Consider the following 26,225-nt stretch of genomic DNA (forward strand, 5'->3'; position numbering starts at 1 on the left):
ATGTTTTGCTACTCCTACGGCCAAGTTCACAAGAGCACCAAAGTGCTAACCCCTCATGTGCTGAAGCATAAGCATAGTTGACACTAGAAGAATCACAGCAGAATTACTAACAAACCTTGCTTCAGTACCCCTCCATTACACATAACAAAGTTGCTGTTTCAACAGTGAGTAGTGCCTTTTTCCAGTTAGGACATTATTGAGAAAATGGCATATTTGAAAATTATTTAGCCATAGTATATTTAAACCATTCACAGTGAAATTACAGTTCAAACTTGTCCATGGATGCAAAGGTTGCCTGGGACAGATGACCCTGCAAAACGAAGCTTCTGTTGCATAGTATTCCTTTGTAGAAAAAGTGGTTCTTCGTAGTGCCACGGTTTCTAGGTTGTTAGTAAATGTGCTGTTCAGAGAGTACAAAGCTCTCGTAGGAGCTGGCTGTACAGAAGCCCCCTTGCAACTAAAAGGGCAGCACTTCAATTACTACAGAGAAACATTTAAAGCTCTTCAATGTCTTGTTTATAAGCCTGCTTCTCCTTTTGAATTCTCTTCTCTTTTGGTAATTGAGCTCTCACTTGTATTTAAACCCTTCTACAGCATAATAGATCCATTTGCAGGAAAGAAAGAGTGGTACCATTAAAGTGCAAACAATACCTCACCCGATGCACCTTGCATACCTACTGTATGCTCTGCCAATCTTAAATTACTGGTCCAGGTCAGTAACACTTTGCTAAATGAAGTTGTGCCATAGTAAGAAATATGTCCCTTGGGATTCTGTTACAAGCTTTGTATAACGCAACTCAGCTATTTAGCATTTTACTGCTCTCTGTTTGCTATCCTGACAAGAGAGATGACTACTCCCAGGAGGGGAAACTGGTAAGAGATAAGGCCTGTGGCCAACAGACACTTGGCATCCCCCAGGCATTAATCAGAACTTGTATTTTTTAAAAAGCAAGATTGTCACAATAAAATTAGAAACTTGCGACTGATTTTGCTCTTTTTTGCCTCCTTTGGGTGTTGCTGGGCTATTCGGTTTTTCCATCAGGGACCAACAGATGCATTAAAGTTACCTGATTTCCTCATAGTAGACTGCTAAAATAGTGTCTGGATCTTTCCCCTGCAACAAACTTCTTGTGAAAGTGAATTCTGAAAGCTGTAGCATCAAGGGAGTTATTTAAGAAGGGAGTTACTAAGGCAAGAAAATCCAGATAACGCTTCTGAGCTTCCTATTTAAATGATTTATAGTCATTCATACCACTTTAAAAAGGCTCATAGGGGGGGAAAAAAATATCAGATTTACATGTTAATTGTTGTAAGATAGAAGAAACTTTTAAGTGGGATCATCAAGATGACAGTTATTCACATAATCTGAGAAATGGGTTCTCACTGGAGAAGCACCGAGATCACAGCTGCCTCTTGCTCAGCTCCTGGTGGGTTAGGTCCTGCACAGACAGGAAACAAAGGTGGCACCCAGTCTTACACCTGGGTCCGCGCAGGGGCTGTCCCTTTGTTAGTCTTAGAGACCACAGAGAGAGCAAGCTGTCTTAACAGTCCTGCCTCACTGAGTAGTCCTGCACAGAAATTACAAACATCCCCTCTTCAACACCCATTTTGAAGGACCATGCACTTCCCACACGTGAGGGCCCTCAGCTGTATCCAGCGCAACGGGTTACAGCTGCAACACTTTGCAGGAATCTTTTGACATGTCAGCCAGTTCAGTTCTGGCTCTCAGTTTTGCCTCAGATTGCTGTAAGAAATACTAACATAAGGAGTTAGGCAGAACTGAGGATGTAAAAGTGTTTAAGTAAATATAGCCAAAAAGTATTCTTGCTTTTTAATTTAAGGAACAAAACAAGATATTAACAAATACAATTATAAAATATACATAATACAATATGGGTTGCAAGTCAAAAGAACAGATTATCTTCTGAGGTACCAGGTCTTTAAACAGCTGAAACAAAATTATCTTAAGATTTTTGACAAGTAAACTTAGAAGGACAGGAAGATGACAAGCTTGTCTGAACACAAAGGAGAAAGGCCTGGATGTATTTGTATCTCACAGGCTGTTATCCAGTGGGCTGGACTGAAGAAATCCTGGTAACAAACAGGGTAAACACCAGCCCCAACTAATCTGCTACCCCGTTGGTGCTACACAGGCCAACATGTAGTCACTTGCAGGGAATAATTTTTTCTACTGCATCAAACCCCGTTTTTTAAAAAACACTGGAACTGATAGAGTTACCATCACTGCTCCTGGAAGATGAACTCAGTCTATTAAGTATTTCACAATGGTTACCCTGAACTTGAGTTTATACCCACATAAGTACATCTTATACTTGTTTTAGCTCAGCCTCCCCTAATTCAGTTATAGTCTCCACTCTAAACCAGCATCTACTGAAGCTACACTTTTTTTCTCCACCAAAAGTCTTTCATTTCCTTAATTGTGGTCACCATCTACATCTTCAATTGGAGTCTTCCTAGTGTTAAGATATCCAAAAGCAAACAGCGCTGCAGCAGTGTGTTATAGAATACACCAGATTCACCTGATTCAGTAATTCTGTATTCAGCCCCAGATTCTTCTTGTAATTGTATTATGAGCCTGAATCCCATTTTTTGGTCCACCATCCCCTTCTCCCTTTTCCTCCTCTTGCTGGTTTTCAAGCATGTACCTCCCCGTAGGGAGAATTATGGAGACTCCCAATTTAAAAGTTTATCCAACTATCTGTTCAGTTACTCCACTTGATTTCCTGAACGGCCATGGAAATGCAGTTGCAAACGAATGAGTGGCAAGAGAAAAAAAAAATCTCCAGATACATATATCGACCAGGTAGAGACAGCCCTAACCTAACTGAAGTTTAAGGCACATCTTTAACACAGTACTTTCAACAAAATATTTAACGTGTATTAAAATGGCAACACATTTTGCCACATATCTGCTTCCCAAACCCTGGGCATGACTTCTATCCAGTGCAATAGAATCCGTACAGCTGGAAGGCACAAGTGGATGAGCCACGGTAGTTCTTCTGACCTCCATCGGTGAGGACTCAACGTAATACATTTTCCCAAGGAACAGAACTGCTGCCTGTTCTTTCACGGGGGTGGCTAATAGTCACTACTGCTCTCCACAGAGACTAGAAGCAGCCTTACCAGTCTACTGGGCAATCCTGCCTCCTAGCAGCAGACAGGAAGATCCGCCCAGTAAGTAATTTATAATACAAGGACAAGGGCGGTGTTGGAAATGCAGTTTCAGCACTGTGTAGGGTACCACCTTCCATCCCTGTATTTCAAATGGAGCACGTCCTAGACAGAGCCTAACAATCCTCCAAAGATTGGCCAACATCCACCACCTCAGCTGGACACCCCCAGTCAGAGCTCTGTTGAACATCCTGGAAAAACAGCTGCCGCTGGAGGCTCTTTAGACTGTTCAAGACCTCTGGAGAGAGTTCATTGAAGACCACCTGTTTTTCCTGATCCTCTTCCTCCTCCTCCTCTTCCACCTCCTCCACAAGGTCATCAGGTGGCAGAGGAGAACATCTAGAGATGTAGCCCTGGTCCGACTGCACTGACTGTCTTTGGTCTTTGCATTGGTCATCAAAGACCAACTGGTGTTGCTTGCCCGCCTCCTCTTGGCAGAGAGATCGCTCTGAAGGAATGACACTCTGCTGATAAAGAGAGTACATGAGTCCATTCAGATGGTGTCTCAGTTCACCTAAGAGGTTTGCAGGACCCTGGTCATCTATTGCTGAAACTTCAGAGTCATTGTGGAGGACGACATTCCTCATTGGAAAGCTTGTTTCCAGAAGAGGAACTCCTTCCATACAGTCCTCATTACTCAGCACATGATGACCAAGTATATTTCCATCTTCTGTGGAAGAGACTGGTTCCACTACCTGAACTAGAGGAGCCTCATCCACAGGAAGGACCATAGTCTGATAAGTTGGATCCCCACATGAATTAAATTGAGGCTGCAGTTTACAGCCTCTGCTTTCACCTTCATGCATGTGGAGGTTGATGACATAGCCGTTAGGGTCAGGCTCCCGTAGGTGCAGCTGGTGTTTCACAATTCCACCTGGTTCATGTAGCAATGAATCCACCTGGCTCTCTCTGTTTTGGGACTGCAACTCTTCATCATTATCCAGGCAGATGGTTTCTCTCTCAAACCAGTCTGGGTGCTCAGTCTGCCAGTTCTTGAACTTTTGTACTGCCTCTTTCAACTTCCTCCCACTAGGGGTATCGATGTAATTTTCAGCTGTGATTTCCTGGATTCGATGGATGCGCCCAGGTTCAAACTTCTCCAAATCCTGAATCCGAAAATAAATATCCTCAAACTTGTCCATCAGTTGGTACCTGGATGTGACGTTGAACAGATCAGGTATATCTTTCTCACTACTTATTCCCTCAAAATAGCAGACTATATACATTCCAAAACAGGCTGGCTTCTTGAAGTCTGGTAGGATCAAATTCAAGGCTGGGGTGAACAGGTCTCCCATTGGCTTTTGCTGATCTTGCTTGAGACACACAGGCTCACTCCCAAGCATGGCCTGCCATTTGGCCTGGGTGCCCCGTGAACATAAGATGATGATCTTTGAAGACAGATCTTCCATTTCCTTCTTCTGTCGAGTAAGCCAGGGTAACGCCCCTAACTCTGAAATCTGATGATCTTCTAGCAGATCTAAGGCTACAGCAGTGCCACAGACTGTCATCAGGAACTCTGCAAACTTCAGCACCACATCCACGTACAGCAGGTGATCAGCAGAGTACACAATCCAAACCTTTCGGGGCTTCAGGGGTGGCAGAGGAAGGTTGGTGTATGGTGCTGCTGGAAGACAGAAAAATAGTAATCCCAGCTGCATTCCCAACACTGTAATGCCGCAACTCAGCAGCAATCAACATAGGAGAATATTAACAAAAGATTCTAGCAACTACTGGTTTTGAAGCTGTTTTGGCAACACATGCCGACAACATCTCATTGTATAAATTTAATATGAAAGTCCAGACAGTAGATCTGTGATTTATAATAATGCCTTGTTTTTGTGTGGTGAAATGCCCTGAACCATCCAACAACGCACCAGCTTCAAGAGGCTTACAAATGTTGCTATATCATCTGCTGGAGAGCCGAGTGCAACCACCCCAAAACAATCTCCTATTGCTATTGTTTAGATGATTAACAAACGTTCTTTTGCCAGTGCAGTCTCAGCTGGGTCAAAAGCCTCACCACTTTACCAAGCATTTGTGCCCTGTCTGGCAAATACAGCATTCCAAATTCCACATGCAAAGTTTTTTCTAGTTAAACAGGAAGATCCTAAGGCTACCTCTTAGTTTTAGGAAGCACCTACAAAGTAGTAAAGCCTATGAAAGCCCCTTCTGGACAATTGTGTGAGACTTCCAGAGAGCATTACATTTGTCTGATAAAACACAGGCAGGACATCTTACCAGTTTGCAAATCATTGTGGTTGCATTTCCCTCGCAGGTGTCCTGGAAGGGAGAGAAAGTCACTGTCAGTTCTGAAAACATGAAGTAAGATTAAACCCTTAAAATGACAACACCTTCCAAAGATTAGGTTAAAAAAACCCCATAATCTTTAACTATGCAGGGATAAAACCATGGGGAGGGAGAAGCGTAATGAAAAATATATATACTAAATGAATGAAGACTCTTCTACTGCCAATTCTGCTGTGTACTGCACTATATTTTTCCTTTGAGAGGAGAAGGAATGCACTCAAACCCAGTTTTCTCCATCTTCCCCAGATCTGGCCAGTCTCAAGAAGTACAGAACCCCCAATTGTTTTGCTACCTCTCCTTAAAGAGAGGAGGATATTTTAAAAATAGCTTTTTTTAAAGAGGCTTCTCTGAAGACGTGACTAAAATGTCCCTAGCTGCACCTTATAGCTAAGTTTGATGTTAAGAAATTTTCCAGATTTCCAATTACTCCTCCTCTCGGGTAAAAAAAATATCCCGGCAAGCTGCAGTTTCTCTATGACAACTGTCTCATGTTTGCAGCACAAAACCCCCTAGGAATTAGTCCTTAAGTACCCAATTTTCCAACCTGCTCAATGTCAACCTCTGTGCCATGTTTTTCTTCTTCCACATTAATTGAAAAACATTATTTAAGCTCAAAAATTGTGTAAAAATGAATTTTGTAGAGGACAAACAGGAAGATTCTGTCCTGCAAAACTCTTACCCAATGCAGGAGAACAATAAATGAAAAGATATCTATAGCAATCTGCAGGAAACAACACTGAATTATGAAGTTCCTTTTTCCCTGCTTCATGAGCTCTGAAGCACTATGAAAATGGAGTATCAGATGGCATAACCCATGGAAGGCTTTACTTAACTAGATGGATGGTATTAGGATGTTACAAGTCCTATGATGTAAAACAGAAGGTATTTATGTAGGAATTAGCTCAGTGGGAAGACATCAGAACAGCAAGGAAGAAAACAGTAGTAGGAATAGGTACAGAAGTAGGAAAAATATATTTTAACATTGAATCTTTTCTTCCTAGCTGGTTTGAGTCTTACCTGCTCGTTTTTTGGTCATACAAATCACACCTGCTATGACTGATCCCACCAGTAACACACAGATCCCAGTGATGCACCAGTAAAGCCATATAATCATATCGCCTGGAGTACAAAAACAGTGCTCAGACATTGCTTTACACAAATAACAGTTTCACTGAAAAACAGAAGTTTCTTGAGCAGCAGAGGCCAAGGGAGAAGGACCCTGGCTCTGCCCAAAACCATGGGTAGTCCAGCACTTCCCCTTTACAACATACCACAGCCACTTCTCAAAATGAATTCCCACTTCCATGATGATGCTCTACACCATAAACTTGCTCCACAAAGAACCGTATGTGCAGCACACTGAACACACAGATCAATAACCTTCCTCTAAACAGCAATGTTTATCCAGCTTTGACAGGCATGCTACCCATGTCCTGCCTGTTCATGTAATCCATCTTAAAAAAAATATAAATAAAATCACCAATTTGGGTGATGCTTTTTTTTTTTTTAAATCTTGGGCAAACTAGCTCCTTACAGGTGTTGCAGCAAAAAAAACCCACCAGCAAACAGTTATGCACATGATTTATCTTGACATTCATAAAAATGAATATATGCAAGCTGTTATCTCCAAAAGCTGCTTGGTATTATGCAAATGTTTTAACACTGAGCAAAGTGACAGAAAGTATTTTATATTAAGACTCTTCTTGTCAAAACTGTTCCTCAAAGAATTTTATGCAAGTGAAGTAGCTCTACAAAAACCTGCTCTAAGGTTCACACTGCATACAAATACTTGCCTCATTAAATCATGAAGTAACTTAAAATTCATTCTGAACTCAGTGTTAAAAGGGGACATTTCCTGCCTATTGGTTTGTTCCCAGGGAGGATCATTTGTTATTCTACATAACGGTAAAAGAGCAGCAAAAAAAGATTCAGAGTATTGGAAGAACTTCTTACCTGATGGGTCTGCACCTGCAAAAGACAAGAGTAACATTAAAAATTCAGCTCTGATCCGTACGACAATGGGAATCTAATTTACAGAAAAGCAGTTCTCACTTGGAGCTGGTGAACATGGGATGAAAGCAGAGTGTCTCAGACAGTCTGTGCCACAGTTCGCAAAGAATGGCTGAATCTGCAGTTGAAAAATTCAGAAAACAGAAGCTATTCTTAAAAGCAATTCTGCTCCCCACCTTACTTTCCCCCTGCCTTGACAAGCCTTGCACAGCGACACAGAATTCTTGCATTATATATTAAGGCAGCAGTGAGCTCCTGAGGCTGAACACTTGCCATTCTCATTCCATGGTCTCTGACTTGGCAACCCTGTACTAAGGAAAAGCCACTGTCTGCATAGAATACCTATAAAAAAAATAGTTTTCAGCCATAATCATTGTTTTCATGATGCAAATAATTAGAGATTAGCCAATCTCAGAACAAAACACTGTGCAAAACCCCATAACCTTCCTAAACTGCTCAACACCTTGTGGTGAAGGAAGGACACAGGGACAACACTGAGACACTACCTGTATTTTGTAATTGCAGCAAGCTCTTATGTTCTTCTCTATTTTGATTGTGACATTCACTTGCTGTTGTAGTCCATCCTGCAGAAATTAGATTCAAGTTATAAAGGAAGAAAACCAGATGAAAGCAGGATTAAAGAAAAGGAGTTGATATGAGAATACAGAGTAGCCCAAAGAAGCAGATTTTTTTTTTTCCTGGAACAAGAAGTCCACAGAGAACAAAATGGATAAATGGTCTAGCCAGCATCACAGCACATCTTGTGTGATGGACATGGTAATACAGTTAAGACAGCAGGCTAAAGCTGCACAGGTAACAGGAAACAATTAAAGAAGTACATCATATAACTTCAAATGCGTTAACTTAAACTTACAGTTTCTTAATGTAAATGTCTTCACTTATTTAATGTGTAAACATTAACAACCTTTCTCATTTAATTAAAAACAGCTGTCAACACTGCTGCTTCTGACACTAGAACAAGCAAGTTGCCCTTGTTACCTGCTACATACAATCAGTATCACCATAATCTAAATCTAGTCTTTACAATGACTAGCAGATACATACTCCAAAGTGAGGTATATTCCCCTCTACCAAGAAAATATGCACACAGCTGTACTTGCTGTGCCAGTAATAAGTTGTATCATACCAGTGCATGCAGTATGAAGGGTTTTAAGTGTGGAAGGAATGGAAAGATTAAATAAATGAATGCCAATATATCTCCCCTTGCCCAAGGAAGGGCGGTGTGTCCTAAGCATTCAGCATTTCTCCTCCCTCAGATGCCTGAAGGGGAACATTTCTTACATCAGAAGACACTCTGGATCTACTTTGAACTTCTCCACAACACCGGCTGTAAGACCTACAGGAATTTATTCTCAGTTTGATTGCAACATTATTAGAAAATCACTCATTCATGATCTAAAAAATTTAATTAACCTCCCCATCACGTTTGATGAACTACTCAATTTATTGAAACTTTGCACCTCAGTTTTGGTTGATTGATTTAGCCTTATCCCCCAGGCATTGTCTTGACAAAGGTAATAAAGCCCAGATAGTTAAATATCAAATTTTGGTTATCTTTGCAGATGTTTACAGACTGCTCCATGCATTATAAAACCTCTTTTTGATCTTTTATTGACCAAATTCCTGAAATAAAAGTTCCTCTTTCCAAAGGCAATTAAAGATCTGTGAAAATAATCTTGGAAATTGCTGTTCAAGTGCATTTGTTACATCTCCAATATAATGGTTCAAGTCCTTGTTTAACAACTATTAAATAAATGTTTGTCTAAATTACCACATGGGTTATCATTTAGGAAAGCAATTACCTCAATGAAATCACGTGTGATCATTTTACACTTCTTCTCATTCAGAAAACTGGCCACATGAATTTGGTATCGGGCTGATTCCATCCACGGGTTAAAGCTCACAAGCAGAGTTGTATCATCTAGACTTTTACCTTGGATCCTGGGCTCCCACAAGCTGCCTGGAAGTAGTGCAGATATTCTCAAGTTTCTCAGCTGTCAGAAATATTTCAGAGCACCCATGTCTACATAACTCAAACAATTTTTTTTTTACCTGTCTTTATACATGGGATGGTTCTTTTCATCAGAGAGTCCTTGCAGTCTGCAAAAAAGACCATCAGTGAGTAGTCAGGAATGTTACACTTCCACTTCAGAAAAAATCTCCATTTACCTTACCAGAAGCCAGACACCTAACCAAGCCCTCCTGGGTCAGTAGAGATCTTTGATCCAAAGCAGCAGCAAAATTCTGCAGCAGAATAGTACTGGTTTCCAGTGTATAAACTAGCCCCTCCACTGATGTTAAGGTGGGTTTTTTTCCCCCCAGAACCAAGATTACTAATAAGAAAGACTGAAAACATACAATACTTACAGCAGTAATATTTAACAACCCTTGCTACTTTAAGACTTGAGCCAAGAGGGTCACAGTGGAATTAAAACTTCATATTGACCTTTGGACCTTGTAATCATGCCACTACAATAGATTCCTCTGAAAGCATTCTGCCCCAGGAGGACCAGGAGGCTGGAATCTTTCTTGATCACAAAACACACTTCACAGTTTATAATTCTCTTTGCTTCATTTAACAGATTGGTCCTGTTCTTTGGGACTTTCTTCGGAGTCAAATCCAGAGTTACACATTCAACATTTAGCAATGTGGGATTACAGCTTAAACTATGTTTCTCCTCCAGGGTTTGGACAAAGGAAAAGGAACAACTCCCTGCTTAAACATTCCGTATCTTAGATTTCCAACTTTCAAAGTTTGAAAATTCACAGTGCCCCTGTAATTCACGTGTAATCTCTAATCAGCAAAGCTCCCTGCAACTGCTGAGCTTGACACAATGCATTAGATTTCTGAACAACAGTGGAGGATAAAAGACAGGAAGTTCTTAAGAATGACAGGTATAAGAAAGGATAAGAGGGCTGAAAACCAAATGCCCCCTTCTTTTTCAGCTCACATTGACTGACAGACCACATTGCCACTCCGTAACTACAAAGTCACATTGACAACTATAAGCAAGTTAAGAAGAAAATTATGATCAAGTTTTCAAGCTCTGTATTGAGTGCCAAGTATTTATAAACTAGGCAGCACAGCCAGAGGGCACTGCAGATGCTCAGCATCTTTGAGGAAAACAACAAAAATTATTTCTAGTTATAGGAAAATTTTCACGTACACAAGAAAGGGTCAGGCACTCAGCTCTATCAAGTTTCTTGGTAAATTATGCCTAACTGCGCCTTTCAAATCAAACTTTAAGATTTAATATTAGAAGCCAAACTTTACTCCTTCCACTCTGGAAATTCTGGCCTGTACTTCCAGCTTCCACAAGCAGAAAGGTAACTTTGAAAGATCTCATGGTGAGCAAAACCAGCACTGATAGTCTGCAGAGAGCATGGAAGATTGCTCTACAGCCCCATTCATGTAGATGAAGTTTCTTTGTGCCTGCTCCCCTGATGAACATTTCAGAAACAAAATCCAGGAGCTGTAACTTACTTTCAAACAGCCCCTCAGAGGGGCACCTATATGAGTTTTCAGGTTTAACCATGAATTTCTCTTTAGCCACAGCCGTAGCAGAATTATTGACAAACTACAAACACAATTTCTCAGAAATCAGAGGCCCAAGTCCTAAGCTTTGTCCAGCTTTCCAGAAAGCATATACAAAATTTTATAGCAGTGTCTTCCATGTATCCGCTATAGTCAACCAGAGTCAAAGAGTCTGTCCTTCACAGAACAGTTCCTCCACATGCACCTTATTCCAAGCAGAGATTTGATAAACTTCTGGACAGATGGTGACTTGTAGCACAAATGATATATGCATTTTGGATATATACTGCAAGGGTATTGTAGCTAAGGCTAGCACCATGGACTTTCCAAACAGCAATATTCAGAAAGGACGACAGGTTTTTATAATACTGTCAGCTTATTGCCAAACACGCTCACAGTTCATGGATCTGGTCTGGAACAAAGCCTGCAACTTACAGATCTACAAACCACCGCAGTCCGAAGCGGAAGGCTTAAGTGAGCTAGAGCATCTCTTACCAGGTATTGTGAGAGACATGGACTTGCAATTGTAGTCTCCATCTACACTCAGTTTGGGCAAGTGGTAGACAGTCACGTGGTAAGTCTGGCCAGGTTCCACTTCAAAACGGTCAAAAGTGAAATTCCACTGAAAACAAAATGCATTCATAAGGACTTAAAATGAGAATGTTGTTCTATAAAGGCATTGAAACTAACGGCTGAGTTGGCCCTGTTCCACTGTGTTCGCTCATCCCATATGACCCACCCTTCTTCTGAAGCTTGACTATAAAAAAAAAAAAAAAAAAAGAGTCAATGGAACTCAAGTATACCAGTCCCTTGGTCTGTCCCAAATTCTTCTGTTTGGAAGGAGAAAAGTAGTTATTCCTTGGAATCCTCACGCTGATATACAACAGTCTTATGCCAAACAACTGTGTGGAGTTTCTACTAAATTACATTTTGAACTAAAAGGAGATTTAGGCTAAAATACGTAGTTTTTGAGATGGGAATTTGAGTCTAGTATGAATCTTCCAGTGCTATGCAAGTGCTAAGCATTTAAAATTGCACTTATACATACATAGTCTGTACCTGGCCATGCCATGCATATTTTCTTATATCTATACTGTTTTCCACATCAGCAATACTGTGCAAACTCTGGGAGAGACACTAGCTCCAGATGGTAAGCTAACTATGGCCAAATTCTGTGTGGTAAGCAATGAACTCCAGATTCCTATTGTTCATAAAGGGAGCTGTGGATGCTCAGCATTTTTCTGATGCGCTTCCTAGACTGAGTGTAAGCTGAAGGACCACCCCCAAGCTTGGTGCTTCCCTCCACCGCAAGAGAGTGCAAGAAAGAAGTGGAAGTAAAAGGAAGGGTTGGGTTAAAAAGGCTATAAATGTCACAGCTGTCAAGCAGAACACAAACCCTCCTACAATTATTTGCTTTAAGCAACAACCAAAATGATGCCACGTGCTAGGCACAGAGAGCAGTAATTCTTAAAACCTGAAGGAACAGGAGAGTGAAAGAGAAACCAAGATAAGCAACTTGTATGCAGTTACACACAAAAGTAAAACAAACTGGAAACAGCAGGTCTCAAGCCCAGTATCTATTGTTTCATCAACTCTTTTAACCAGTTTGTACTTTTTTTAAAAAAATAAAATGAATAACCTCACTGTATAGGGCAGTGAAAGCAGAAACAAACCCATGGACTAGAAAAAGTAGTTTGGAGCCCTTTGCACTCACCCGGCCTCCATCTGGACGGACCTGAAGTGGCAAGTTGTTCTGGAAGTCAAACTGAGCGCAGATTTGTTGATTGCTGTTCACTTGCATCACAGCCAGCTCTGCCCCTTGGAGATACTGGATGCTAGCTGCAGGCACAGCGACAGAGAGATATGTCATCTGCACATCTAGAGATTGCAACCCCCACAGAGATTACTACCATGCCTAGTCTTGTCACAGTCTTACTCCTTTGAAGTGCTGAGGATCCCCACAAAGATAGCAATGAAAAAGTGCACGTGCAGGTTGACTAACAGCACTTTCAGCTAAAGGGTTGCCCTGCATGGCAAGAGCTCCATCTGTGCAAATGAAGGGGTAAAGTAGAAGGCAACTTCGTAATTCCAGACACACTGGCAGTTCCATAGGTTCAGTGTTGTGTTTAGCTCTGCCTCTCAAGGCTGCTTCGTGCACTTTGGGCAACAAAGCAAACATGCTTTTGTTTTGGTACAGACAGTCCCAATGAGAAAGTTTATAACCATAGCTACAGAAAATGACTGGGTACCCGAGTCACACCTGCTTCTACATTACTATAGCTATACCGAAATAACAACTCTGTATAGCCCTCAGACACAGGCCCTGCAGAAGGAAGAAATGAATGTGTTTAAGTCTGTCTTGAATCAGTGCAAAACCATGGACAAAAGCAAACAAGGGAAACACCATATACAAACAGTTTGTACAGTGAGAAAATGTGAATTACTGGTCCTCATTTAGGCTCCAAGCAATGAGACAATTATTCCTCTGTCAAGACACATGTGCATACAGGAAACCTAAGCTACAAGGACTACATTACCTGAAATGGGAGGAACTTGCACTAGGTTAGTAGTGTATACGTTATTTATGCACTCTCAAATTAATTCTCATTTCTTCAGTTTGTAGATGCAATTCCCCTGCACGAGACTGCTGCAGTCATTACTATGTCTTGAAAAGGTGATGCTTGCAGTGTGAACCTCCTTCCTCCCCTTACTACAGTGGTAAAGCTGTGGGCCACTTGATTCCATTTTTACCTGCTTTTCCCATTTCAAATGTCATTACCCCATACTAGTGGAAACATTTTAAACTCTTGAATACGTAGCACACTCAAAGCCCCATTTCAATCACTAAGAAAAATAAAAAAGCATCCCCCAAACCAAACAACATGAAACAGCCAAACCCCCAGATTTCAAAGGTTTGCTTTCATGACTAGATCAGTGAAAGACTTCAAGTCATAATTCTCCTCCATATCCTTACTAGATCATACCCAATTGCTCCGCTCCACGTTCACATTAAACAACACCACTTACCATCAGTGGCCACTTTCCATTCTATTCGAAGCACAGGGAGCAGTTTTCCATCTGTCTGTTGGAAAATGTCAGAAGAGACATGAAGACTGCTTGGAGCAGAAGGAGTCCACGTGGTAACCTGCAGCCAGCTTGCCTCCATGCAGGTACCTGTCCAGCAAATGAAAACCAGCATTTAAAGCAGGGCCGAGGAAGCTCTGCTTAACTGTAATTATGGTCCGCCCTTTGGGTCAGGGTTACTCAAGAGGGCAAAACTGGGTAACAGACTGCTTGCTTCACAGTTCAGAAAGGCAGTTTTCAGCAAGCAGGTTAAGTTTTCTGTAATATTACGAACTCACACTTCCTCTTTTCCTTAAAATCCATTAGTAATTGCCACAATCAATGTAGTCAGGCTAAACAGGTCAAGTAAATTTACTCAGTATCTCCTGCTGCAAGCCCATACATACTTCACTGCTGAAGCAGACCGATGTCAGAAGACCGACCATTCTTCCAATGATAACGTCTGTAAGCTGCCCAGGGAAATTGTTCCAATAGTTTATTACTTTGTTTCAAAACTGCCTTACTTCTAATTTGCCTATGCATCTGAATTTAGCTTCAAACAACTGCCTGTTAGGCTTTTTCTAAATTAATGAGCTTTCTGGACAGAAAAATAATTTATGCTAGTTAACACAGTGTTAGGGAAAACTGGTTCTGTAATTAATCAGAAAATGAAATCGGGTATGACAGGCATTAGACAGACATGATAGACTTTTGTAAGACATTTGACTTATCAGAGCATATTAAAAATAGCACAGTTAGGCCACCCCCAAAGTACACTTTCAGTCTTTTTTGCTGGGTCATTGATGGGAACAGTAGAAAGTGGGCACTATCCCTTCTTGTAACAGCATAGTTTTATGCTTAGGAAGTAATTAGACAATCCTCAAATGCTCATTCTACCAAATAATATCTATAGAAAACCTGGTAAGATTAAAGTACCTTTCAGAAAAGAGTGTACTAAGCACTAAAAAAACCACTGATCTTTCCCCTATAGCAGAAAACCATAACAAAAACCATAAAGCAAAATTTAAACCAAATATTCAAATAAGGCAGCATTTTAATGGCAGAGCTGCAGTTTGGCTTAGCTGTGCTGTCAAGCTGTATTCCAATGGCCATCTGCCAGTGGGGTATATGATCCAATCTGATCCCACCCAATCCCTCTCCTGCCAAAAAAGTTTAAAATCTGATTATTTTCAGCAGTTATCTCCCCAATCTGGCATGCCAAGCATGGCTAGCTACAAAAATACTTGTGCCAGTATGATACAGGATTGGGCACTGAAGCAGAAATGAGCCTGCTTAGAACAACTGCAAAGAAAGGCCAAGGAGTTCTGTAGCACCGTCCAGACACCTCTGCGTACCAAACTGACAAATGCAGAACAGTCTCCTTTAGCATAATTACGGGTAATGTTCTTAAAGTGTTTCAGATGTGTGCCATCACTAAGACTCAACCTCTTACACTTAATAGGTCCAATCTATTTGTTCAGTGGGACTTACGAGTAACTCTAGTTTCCTTTTCCAATTCATAGATTCACTTAGGTTAGAAAAGACCTTTAAGATCATTTAGTTAATTCACTGGGCTTTATGCCAAATAATTTACATCACTCTCAGCTGCACCCCTTTATGCCCTTTCTATTCTAGTTCATACATTAATTTTTCATCAAGTACTATCATACATAATAGCTTGTAATGAACATTTACTAACAGATTTGTCCTAAAATTCCCATTTCTTTATAAACTGACCATCCCAGCTTTAAACAGAAACTAAACAAGTTGGGTTGTGTTCTATCCAACCCACCCCCAAACTCTATCCTGAAAAAGACAACTTCCCACTCTTGTTTTAGCTGGAGCTGATTATGGATCAAACCACACACTCTCAAAGCAAGGCATGATAGCAGTGCTTCACTTTACATCTCTGATTCTAGCAGGAAGAATTTGTTGCGTGAACTCAGATTGAAACAAAATAATGCATGATCTGATGAAAAAAGAGAAAAATGTTACTTACTATTTCTTACGAGGCAGTTTAAATCCTGTGGGGGAAAAGAAACAAGAATATTACTCAGAATAGAAACTGGGTTGACAGTAATTTGCTTCTGGTTGGTGGTAGGAAGAAAACAGTTCAGTGAATAGTGATACATACAAACTGGAACCATCAGGAAACATTGCACAAAGTTGTTAATCACAAAACCAAAGGACACAGGGCATGAAACCTGTGCACACCGAAACTGCATATGTGACAGCAGTAGTTGCCGCAGCAGAAAGAAATTGAAGAGTCAAAAATGCAAGATGATGATAGAAAAAAACTTCCAGGATCCAGGACTGTGAAAACAGAAACCAATGTGTGACATGAGAGACTGCTTGAAGTAGATGGGTATGTTTTTTTAAGCAAAAATGCTTTAAGTTACTGCTGCCCAGCAGTGATCATGCTGGCAAATCTTGCAAGGTCTAAGCCCACCTGACTGGAAGCACAAGCTCTCTGCAGCTAGGCTTGCCACTGAAGTACTGCCTTATGTGCTGCCTACTGCAGGGCATCCCCTGAACAGAAAGTTACATCAGTTACGGCTGGTCTTTTTCCTTATGCCATATTAAGAAGCAGGCAGGGGAAAAGACAACATTTAATAAGTGCCAGGCTTGAAAGCAGATATGGTTATTTTTATCCCTAGAAATATATTTGAGAGGCAACCCATGAAGGAAAAAAAATATCAGAATTAGACTCTCTTTAAATTAAATTAAGCATGTCCAGAAGTTATGTGGACTCTGCCTGGTTTCCCCCTGGTATATATTGTTTATACTGTAAGACCTCATGGTCACCAGGAAAAAGCATGTAAGCTTGCTTGGTTAATATGATGCAAAGTCCTAGTGACAAGGAAGTCTGAAGTTTTCACTGACTTCGTAAATCAAGATGAGGGTTAGGTTTCCCCCCAGTCACTTCCTATACCTTGACACATAAAGGTGGACGTTATTGTCACACTGTTGCCAGAATATAATTCATTCCAGTGGAGGAGGCAAGGCAGTGGGGCTTTTAGCTTCTCTGCAACTCATTAAGGTAAACTCCAAGTGTATTTGGGGCTTAGCTTATTAATGCTGTGTAGCTGTTGCTATCCAAGGTTGTATTTGCATTTTCAGGAACGCATGCTTGAAAGCCAGCCGTGCCTTTTTGGTAGTGAACATGCCCTCCAGCATGGCACGGAAAGCTGAAGTTCACAGACACTGAGTTGGCATAAGACAGCATCACTGCCAGAGGCACAGCCCCAGACCTCCCTTCACTTACACCAGCACTGCAGCTTGCCCTGTGCTGGCACAAGCATGTGTGTGACCATGTGGGCACCTGGCTACAGCCTGAAGCAGCCTCAAGGGAAGGAAGGGAGGTCAGCTGTGAAACAGATCTTCTGCCCTCCTGCACCTCTGCTCCTGCTTGTATGGTAGAGGTAGGGAACAAGCCACCAGACATGAGGATGAAGGTGGGCACTGCTCTTTCACAGCTGTGCTGGCCTTTGTCTGCTTGTAACAGGGTAGAATTACATCCTACTTTTAAAGCATTCCTAGTGAAGGCAAAACATCACATCAATTAATAAGCTTTCTCTTATTTGAGGGAAATAAAAAGTATAAGCAATTGGTGAAATCGGGTACCACAAGCTGCGCCAAGCAACTGATTTCAAACAAACAAGCAGAGTTCCAGTGACTATGAAAAAAATACTTCAGGCATTAATGCTCACATTTCAACTAATGTATCTATGTTCTGACAAACCTGAGCGAAAGCAGGCAGATTTAGCATTAAGCTTCTCATGCTTATATAAAAAAAAATAAAACCTGAAAAATCTCTTCCAGGCTTTTGCTACACAAGTCAAAACAATACACAGGTATAAATCCAGTTTTCAGGCACCCTTCACAAGAAACACAACCACGCTCCAATATACTACAAATGTACTCAAGACAATAGGTATATTGAGAAGGATTCATGCAACACTTAAGCTATGTAATACTGACCAACTTTGTTATTGTTTAGGAAACACTTCAAGCCAGTCAAAGGAAGGTATCTGCCTTATTGGCCATCCTGAACTCCTAAGTACACACAAATGTATGTAGCACTTTGGCTGAGAACTGAACTTTGGTGAAGAATTGTTTTCCTACCAGCAAGCTAGCAACATTGGTTTTTCAAAATGAAATCACCTTTGGTGCACTAAGTTAGGACTAAGGCAACATCCCACAGTCAGAACAAATATTCCGACTACTTTTCACTATTAATCAAAGTTTATGTTATAAATGAGGAAGGAAGGGGAATAAACAGTGACACACAACCCTTCCTTCTCCTTCACCCACTCTGTTCACACCTGGGGGTCAGGGGAGAAAGGAAGAAAGCAGGTGACTTGCAGAAACCACCTGCCTCTACCCGCATCTTTGCTCTGGATCTTCCCAAAGTTTTGACCTCACTGTTGGATCCCCAGCTTCAGTGCTACCTTGTGGCACTGACAACTCTGGCAACACCCAGAGTCTTGCTAGATAGAAACCTTGAGATCAGCAGCCCCAAAAGCTGTGTAGCAGGTGCCCTGTGCAAGGCAGAGGAGCTCTAACATAGCCAAGAGCAAACTAAATCTATGAATTTAATGTCACTGTGTAAGGACATGCAAGAGGTACTTGCAGACATCCTCCATTGAGTATTTAGATCCTATCAGACTTACGGAAAACTGGTTACAAGTACAGTTAACAGAAATGTTATTGCAGTTTTGTACCTCCCAAATCAGGTTCCCGCCTAACTATCTAACAATCACTAAAAAAAAAAGTTCTAACAACTAGTATGGAAAAGCATATTAAGTTATGAAAAAAATTTACTCCTAACACTCCAAAATGCTTAATCAGGCTTTCTTAGGTGAATTACTTAGCCTGACAATGCCCCTTGTATAAAGGGGTGCAGTGGACACAGGCAGGACCACTGACCCCAGCTGACTGAAGGGATACCCCAAACCATGTGACAGCAATAGAAGCTGGGGGGAGGAAGAGGGGACATCTGAAGTTACAGTGGTTGTCTTCCCAAGTAACCATTATATGTGACTGAGCCCTGCTTTCCTGTGGATGGCTGAACACCTGCCTGCTGATGGAAAGTAGTGAATGAATCCCTTATTTTGCTTTGTTTGCACACACAGCATTTGCTTTATTTAAACTGTTTTTATCTCAATCCACAAATTTTCTTGCTTTTACCCTTCCAATTCTCTCCTCGTTCCACTGAGGGAAAGAGTGAGTGGCTGTGTGGAGTTATGGGGTGAACCCACAACAAGCAACAACAACAAAAGGCTACTAACCATGGGGTTTTGTTTGTAATTGAATAACTTCTGTTAAAACCTACGACTTAATATTCAGTCATTTTGTCCTCCTCCTGTTGCAGTTATCAGCGATTATTGTAAATTGCATCACAATAAAGCCCTTAATTATAAGGCATTATTCACCTGAGGAGAGGCAATATCTGCTTTGAGTGTTGGTGTTTCTGTTTATTAGCAGACAAGACATGGTTAAGTGCTACATCTCACCTTTTTTGGTTTATGATCAATATGAATATTGAACCAGCACAGCTTATAAATGGATTCTTTCTTCCTCCAGGTCTATTGTCCCAGGGAAAGTGTTCACAATTACGTTCTCAGCAACAATGAGGCTGTGCCCTTTCCGATATTGATTAAAAAGCCAAGAGCTTAATCAGGAGCCATCAGTCAGTTTCAGAACTGAAACTTGACAGTTAAGACATCTTTTACCTTTCAGCACCGGGTTTCTACAGGGACAAACAACAATAGTTTTTCTGGTGTTTTCACTGTTTCCCAACCTCACTCAGGATTTTCAAGGGGCTACCTACACACGCTTTTTTCCTACTCCACACTAGCCTGTTTACCTGCTGTGCCAGTAACCATTTTTTGTGTGTAGCTGACTATGTTGGATTGTTTTAAGCTGCCACCAGTTGGTCATGAATTTAGCAGGTTTACCACAAGAAGGCAGAAAGGATTCTCCCACGACACATCAGCCTGAACAAACTCACTTGTTGGTCCACACCCTTCCCAGTTCCCAAACCACTACAAGGATAACCTAAGAGCCAAAAATGCCCAGAACAACAATTAATCCAGCCAGGAAGTCCTTGCTATTGGCATAAGGAAGCAAAGATAACAGGAAAAGATAAAGCCATGATGCAGGCAGATATAACAACCCCAAAGGATACCTAGGAAGCAGTTACAACGAAAACCCTCACCTCCTTTTTGGATACTGCTCAGGTGGGCTGGACTGCAGCTGAAGGCACACTTTTATATCAAGAAAGTGCAACTCCAGAGAATGATATTCAAAAGCCAGGAAGCTTTAAAGGAAAAGTCATTTTTTCAGTAAAATAAGTCAACTACTTCCAGATTTGCTACCTCCTCAGCACCAGGGGGAATACTTGCTGGTTTTCCCTTGTAAATATCCAACCAACCAAAACCTTATCTGATGCATTGGCTCAGAGTGCATTAACAAAGCTGTGGTCAGCAGAAGTATTTAACTTAGTTTCCCTACTTCAGCAACCACAAATTTAGATTATACAATAGAAATAGTTAACAGCCACGATTGTTTCTGCTCACCCACATAGAGCTAGAAGCATGTAAGAAGCACTGACAGAACTGAGACATGTCAGTCCACATGCAACAGACAAGTAGACAAACAGGAAGAGAAGGAACAAAAATGAAGAGCTCTGCAGAAAAGCTGAAGATGGAGCCCACAGCCAGGCAACATTCTCTGCACATTATTACAGAAGGGGCTTAAACTGAGATGTTCTCTTCTCATCAGCTTCCTATTGCCTTTCAGGCCAAACAAGCAAAGCTACAGACGTGGGAGGGATAAATATGAGAACAAGATGATTGTGAGGTGGTGCCCAAAACTATTATTAGCAGAAGAGGACAGGCACGGTCACTCTTACTGTTTACTTGCCATATTTTCACAGAAAACTAAGCAACATTTCATTCACTCTTTTCTTCTAAGATTGTTCTTGCTTTTGACATAAAAAAAACCAACAGATCATATGCCATGGAGAATCATATGAATCTGAAGAAAACAGGAAACTGATTAAGAGCACCATGTCATAACAATTCAATTAAATTAATAGGAGGCCAAGATTTCCCAGCAGGATGCTGTGGTAACTAGCAAGAAAACTGCCGTGAGCTGGGCAAGCGTCCAGTTTTCCTTTAAAGAGCGGCTGCTGATCAGGAAGGGCTCCAGCTTTCCAAAATCTGTCTCTCACCTATAAGCCATTCTACATATCTTCTGAGGCTTGGCATATTTGAAGTTTACTGCAGTTTCCCTTTCCTGATTCCTTAGTTAAAAGAAGGAAAGATAAACAGGCCATGAACACATTATAGGAATAACTGCAGAAAGTTGATTTGTTTAAGGCTGCTAGGAAACAACCATCTTTTACAAAATTACTTTGATTTTTTTTAAAGCTGTTTTCTCTATAGTTTCTACGTTTTTCCTCCTGCCCTCATATAAGTTATCAGCAAACTCGAATCCAAACTCAAAACTTGATGTTTCTTCACAAAAATCAGTTTAAAAGTTTTCTTTATCACATTTTGGTAGTTTTGATCACTAATCTTTTTTATGCTGATGTCTGGTAGTTCTGGTCACCAATGCTTTTCACACCAAGAAGTCCAGGAAATATTTTAGTGGCACTAAGTGTGACCATGGTTTATGGTAACATCCTACACAGCAAAACTATGCCACAGAGGGGAAAGAGAAGTTAGTCAATAACAAAAGGCAAAATGAACACATCTGTCAAGGAGGACCAGAAAAAAAAAAAATCTTCCTCGTATGCATTGCCATTGCTCATGTTGATGAGACATGTTACATCAATTCTTCTCCAGATACTTTGAGTGAATATCCATCAAGCTGGCAAACTAGATTTCTACGATCAAACTATGTACACCTATCCAGCCCCTTAAAGGTAGCAGGGTTATAAACACTGCACTCCTTCAGGACACTGAGGTGTGCCATGTCAGGAAACAGTTATAGCCCAATGACTGAACACAGTGATTAAACACTTGATGGTGAACAACTGGATGGGTATTTAAGCTGTGGGAAGTTCTTCACCTGTGCATAGAAAACACCCTGAACTCCACCTCCCTGCAGATGACATATTCAAACAATAGTTACTAGAAGGAACTGGATTTGCAGCAGTGCTATTCAGCCTTGCAGCTGAGCAGGTTTGATGGAGTGGTGGTGAACAGGGCCCATTAAGTGCATTTGTTGGCATTTTAATAAGATGTGAGCATTAATAAGTTAACGTGAAAGTGAAACTAAATGCTCAGTGTCTACCAGTACTGATACAACACTTTCCTACATTTCCCCTCCACCACTCCACCTCCAAAACAGCCTCTGCCACGTGAGACTTTGGCTGAAAAAACTGCTATTGCTCACCCTGACCTACTTACAAGTTCAGCCACACCAGCGTGAGTGTGGTGGGTTACAAAAAGGAAGTGGGTCTTACCAACCCTGCTCAGCAACAGTTTCCCTTTTCAACCACACTGCAGTCACTCATTGGAAGGGTTACCAAATCATCCCCTGAAAACACTGCAGCTGATAAAAGGAAGGGGAAATTGTTTTCAACTGTCATAAGTCAGTTGATGGTACTTTTTCCATGTATGTGTCAGCAGCTTCACAATTGCTTCTAAAGAGGTTGCTTATGGGCTTAAGTTTGTCTGCATTTTAGAAAACGGCTCATTGAAAGAAAAGGCCAAAGTAGCAGGCTTACAAATTCACTGATCTATGAGTACAACCAGAGCGTGGGGCAACAGATTTCCTCAGTGAAAGCTGGTGATGTACTGGTGAACCCCCCATCAACTTACTGTGGTTCACGTTCCCTAAAAAACAGGAGCTACGGCCAGGAAGAGAAAGTCAGTCAACGTCCAAGCATTCGAGGACTCAAAGAAACTCTGTGATGTATTACTTTCAAGCTCTCTGTGACTAACAATGTTTGGGATACTCATGGTTATGTTAGATGCCTAAGCAATATTATAATGTCTTCTTTCCCCTTTTCTAAGACTTTGCATTTTGTACTCCACAATGCCCAGCCTAAAGTAAAATTGCAGAAGTGGTCTGTTTTCTTGTGGTATTTTTAAATAGGAGTGAAGACACCAGAGGTCAGGTAAAACAGGGGTAAGTTAACGGTCAAACTTTAGGAAAGGAGGCAGAATAGACAAAGGACAGGAAAATAATATAGAAGCTTTCATCCCAAAGGACATGTTTTGGTTTATGTATACCTACAACTATATCTGACTAGCTGCCTTCACTAGACTGCTGAGAGTGCGTCACGACATATACAACTGTCTAGCTTAGAAGGCAGTTATCCTGTTCACACATGCACCGCTGTTAACAGAAACAAAATTAAAACCAGACTTCCTCCCCCTTCTACACACTCTTTACGTGTATCTTACACAAACAAACCCCCAGAGAGAGAGAGACTAGCTAGGAGTTCATACTTTGGGGTGCCAAAGTTAGCTCAGGTTGGTTAGTTCGCTTCGTATATATAGACACCACATCTGCACCTCTTAATGTGGATCTTCTCCAGCTGGTTTCACAGGGAAAAAAGGCAATCAAAATCTGCCTTTGATTCAAAGTATCAAATACATACAGTATTTTTTTATCTACTGCTCCAGCAGAGATGCATTGCTTCCTCCTAAAAACCTCTGGGCTGCAAGGAAGAGGTTAAAACATGGAGTACATTAGGCAATCTCTGCTATGAGCGAAGACTCACATCCTGCTCAGTAACTTCAGGCAGTTTTAAAAGCAAATTTCAGCCCCAGCCACGGCCCCTCACAGATGTCAGTGGCAGGCGTTTCCTGGCAGCAATCACACGGCCAGGCTAACTCTGTGGTACTCATAATTCTGGTTTAACGTTAAGTTAGCGCAGTTGCACACAGTGCGTACAGCCCACATCAACCACAACCAAGCCCCCAAACCGTTCAAAACCAAGTACCGGCTCTTAACCCAGCAGCGCAGCGGACACCTGGCTGAGGCTGCGGCCGGGCCGCAACCGCCACCGACCGCGGCGGGGCCGAGGCCACCGGGGCCGGCCAAGAGGGCTCGGAGGCGGCCCCAGGCACGGCCCCCCCGCTGCCGGCCCGGGCCGTGCCCCCGCGCCCTGGCTCCGGGGCGTTTGCCCCGCAACACGCTCCCCTCCGCTCCCCGCTCGGGAGGGAGCGGAACGGGCCCAGACCCCGGCCCCAGCCGGGGGCACCGCGCCCCCTCCCCACAAACCCGTTCCCGGGTGAGGGAGACCACGCTGACACCCGCGCCGCCCCAGTCGGGAAGCCGCTCCCTCACCCCGGCTTCCCGGCCTCCCGCCGCCGCCAGCTCCTCGTCCCCGGCCGGGCCCCGCGGGAACGCGCCCCCCGCCCCTTCGGCCGTCGGCGGCGCGGGACAGCGCGGAAAGCGGCCCCCCCATCCCTGCGGCCGGGCCTGGCCCGCTGCGGGCACCGCGGGGACGCCGCCGGCCCCTGCCCGTGCCCCTGCCCGGCGCCACCGGGCTCCAGGCGCCCACCACCCCGCCGCGCTTACCGGCTGGGAGCAGGTGAAGGGCGGCGCGGCGCCCAGCAGCAGCCGCAGGGCCGCACCGGCGGGCGGGATGGCGATGACGAGCAGGAGCAGAAGCAGAGGGAACAGGGGCAGCCACCGCGTCCCCGGCACCGCCATGGCCCCGCCGCCACCGCCAGCGCCCCGGGGCTTCCGGGCTCCGACCTGGGCGCGGGGCGGTGCCGGCCCTCACCTGAGGAGGGGCCGCCGCGGCGAGGCGGCGCTACGGCTGCGGGGGGCGGGGCCCCGGCTGCCCGCCCGCCCCGTGTGACCCGCGTTTCGCCCGGCAGGGCGCGGCCGCGAGGAGCGGGCGGGCCGCGCTGGTGGCGGCCGTGGCCTGCACCCGGGAAGGGCCCGGCCTCCCACCCTGCCTCGGGCTGCTGTGAGCCCCGAGCGAGGCCTGCCGGGCGGTGCGGCCCCGCCGGAGGCAGCTCCTTGGATGGGGGTCGGGGCCGGGGAGCCAGGCCTGGTTTTACCCGGGGTTTGTCTTGTTGGTCACGAGCGGACGCAGCAGTCCCCCGGGCCTGCAAGCTCATCCTCCCTGGCGCACGCCTCTAGCTCCGGGTGAATGCCGTGAGGTTTAAAAGCCAACATCAGCAGCGGTCTGCAATTACCCAGTAAAAAGCATTACAGGTGTATTGCTGTATTTTTCCTGTCGTGTGGCTACTCTAAATGCACCCAGTTCACAGGAGGCTGTGCAAACCTTTCATTCACTCCTGATGCTCACTGCGTTTTGGCTGTCTCACAAGTTTCACCTGGGGGTTTCACACCATTCTTCATACCGCAGCACACCCAAGCTGGCTTTCACCCGCTTTTTGCCATGGTTTTCACCTCATGGTTTTTCACACAAAGCTGTAGGCCGGCCCTGGGGAGCTCAGCCGGGTTTCCAGCTCAGTGAGCTTTTCAGCAAAGCTGGACCGTGTGCTGGGCTTTGACAGCCGTCAGCATGGCAGTTTCATAGGGTTCTGTGGCAGTAAACGTCTAACTGGGGGTTGGTTTGAGCTTGGAGATAATGAGGTTTCTGGTGACCCTTTCTGCCATTCCCACACCTCATGCTGATGACACCCACAGGTTTCAACCACTTCCTGGGTTTTACCGTTTTGTGACACCACTGATTAATAGTAGCAGCAAAGCCTGCATGTCTGACATTTGCGTGCAAGTCAGGGAAAAAAAAATAAACACATGAAGAAAAATATTCTTTTTTCTTTAGACATTATTTTTCTCAATCTTATACCAATGTACTTGGACTGAGTACACTATGATTTCTCGTGCTGTGGCAGGAAATACAGTGCTCAGCTGGCTTTGCAGCATAATCGCTTGATAACCATGGTAGAACAAATTTGTTCAATCAAAAAGTAAATGCATGGTATGCTACTTACTATCGTCCCGTTATCTTCATGGCTTATATATATATATATATATATATACTAATTACACTATATTTAGGCTGCGGGCATTCATTTTTTGTTGCATACACTTGGTAAAAAAGAATCCTGTGGAGAAAATGTTAAGTGTGTGGTTATGCATGAGTCACACT

General features: G+C 43.0%; 1 protein-coding gene across 2 annotated transcripts; it reads right to left on the reverse strand.

The window, feature by feature from the left end:
* Positions 1–1,816: 1,816 nt before the first annotated feature.
* IL17RA (interleukin 17 receptor A) lies at positions 1,817–24,946 on the reverse strand. 2 transcript variants are annotated; one of them, XM_055711778.1, is made up of 13 exons: positions 24,674–24,946; positions 16,128–16,152; positions 14,093–14,239; positions 12,780–12,904; positions 11,561–11,687; positions 9,583–9,630; positions 9,333–9,490; positions 8,016–8,093; positions 7,552–7,627; positions 7,453–7,467; positions 6,517–6,618; positions 5,431–5,472; positions 1,817–4,813 (listed from the first exon to the last, which is right to left on the reverse strand). In XM_055711778.1, the coding sequence occupies exons 1-13, from the start codon at positions 24,806–24,808 to the stop codon at positions 3,309–3,311; spliced, it is 2,583 nt and encodes an 860-aa protein (XP_055567753.1). In that variant the 5' UTR covers positions 24,809–24,946; the 3' UTR covers positions 1,817–3,308. The 2 variants fall into 2 exon arrangements, with proteins under 2 accessions (XP_055567753.1, XP_055567752.1); XM_055711777.1 differs by having other exon boundaries at positions 1,817–4,816; positions 24,674–24,908.
* Positions 24,947–26,225: the final 1,279 nt, after the last annotated feature.

This window comes from Falco cherrug, chromosome 5 (assembly GCF_023634085.1).
Source record: "Falco cherrug isolate bFalChe1 chromosome 5, bFalChe1.pri, whole genome shotgun sequence".
NCBI classification, from domain to species: domain Eukaryota; kingdom Metazoa; phylum Chordata; class Aves; order Falconiformes; family Falconidae; genus Falco; species Falco cherrug.

Excerpts from the sequence above, each read along its gene's own strand:
- IL17RA (XM_055711777.1), bottom strand. The coding sequence starts at position 24,808 with ATGGCGGTGCCGGGGACGCGGTGGCTGCCCCTGTTCCCTCTGCTTCTG. Across the intron at positions 12,905-14,092 it reads ATGGAAAGTGGCCACTGATG|CTAGCATCCAGTATCTCCAA; the intron begins GTAAGTGGTGTT and ends CTGTGCCTGCAG. Across the intron at positions 4,817-5,430 it reads CCACAATGATTTGCAAACTG|CAGCACCATACACCAACCTT; the intron begins GTAAGATGTCCT and ends TCTGTCTTCCAG.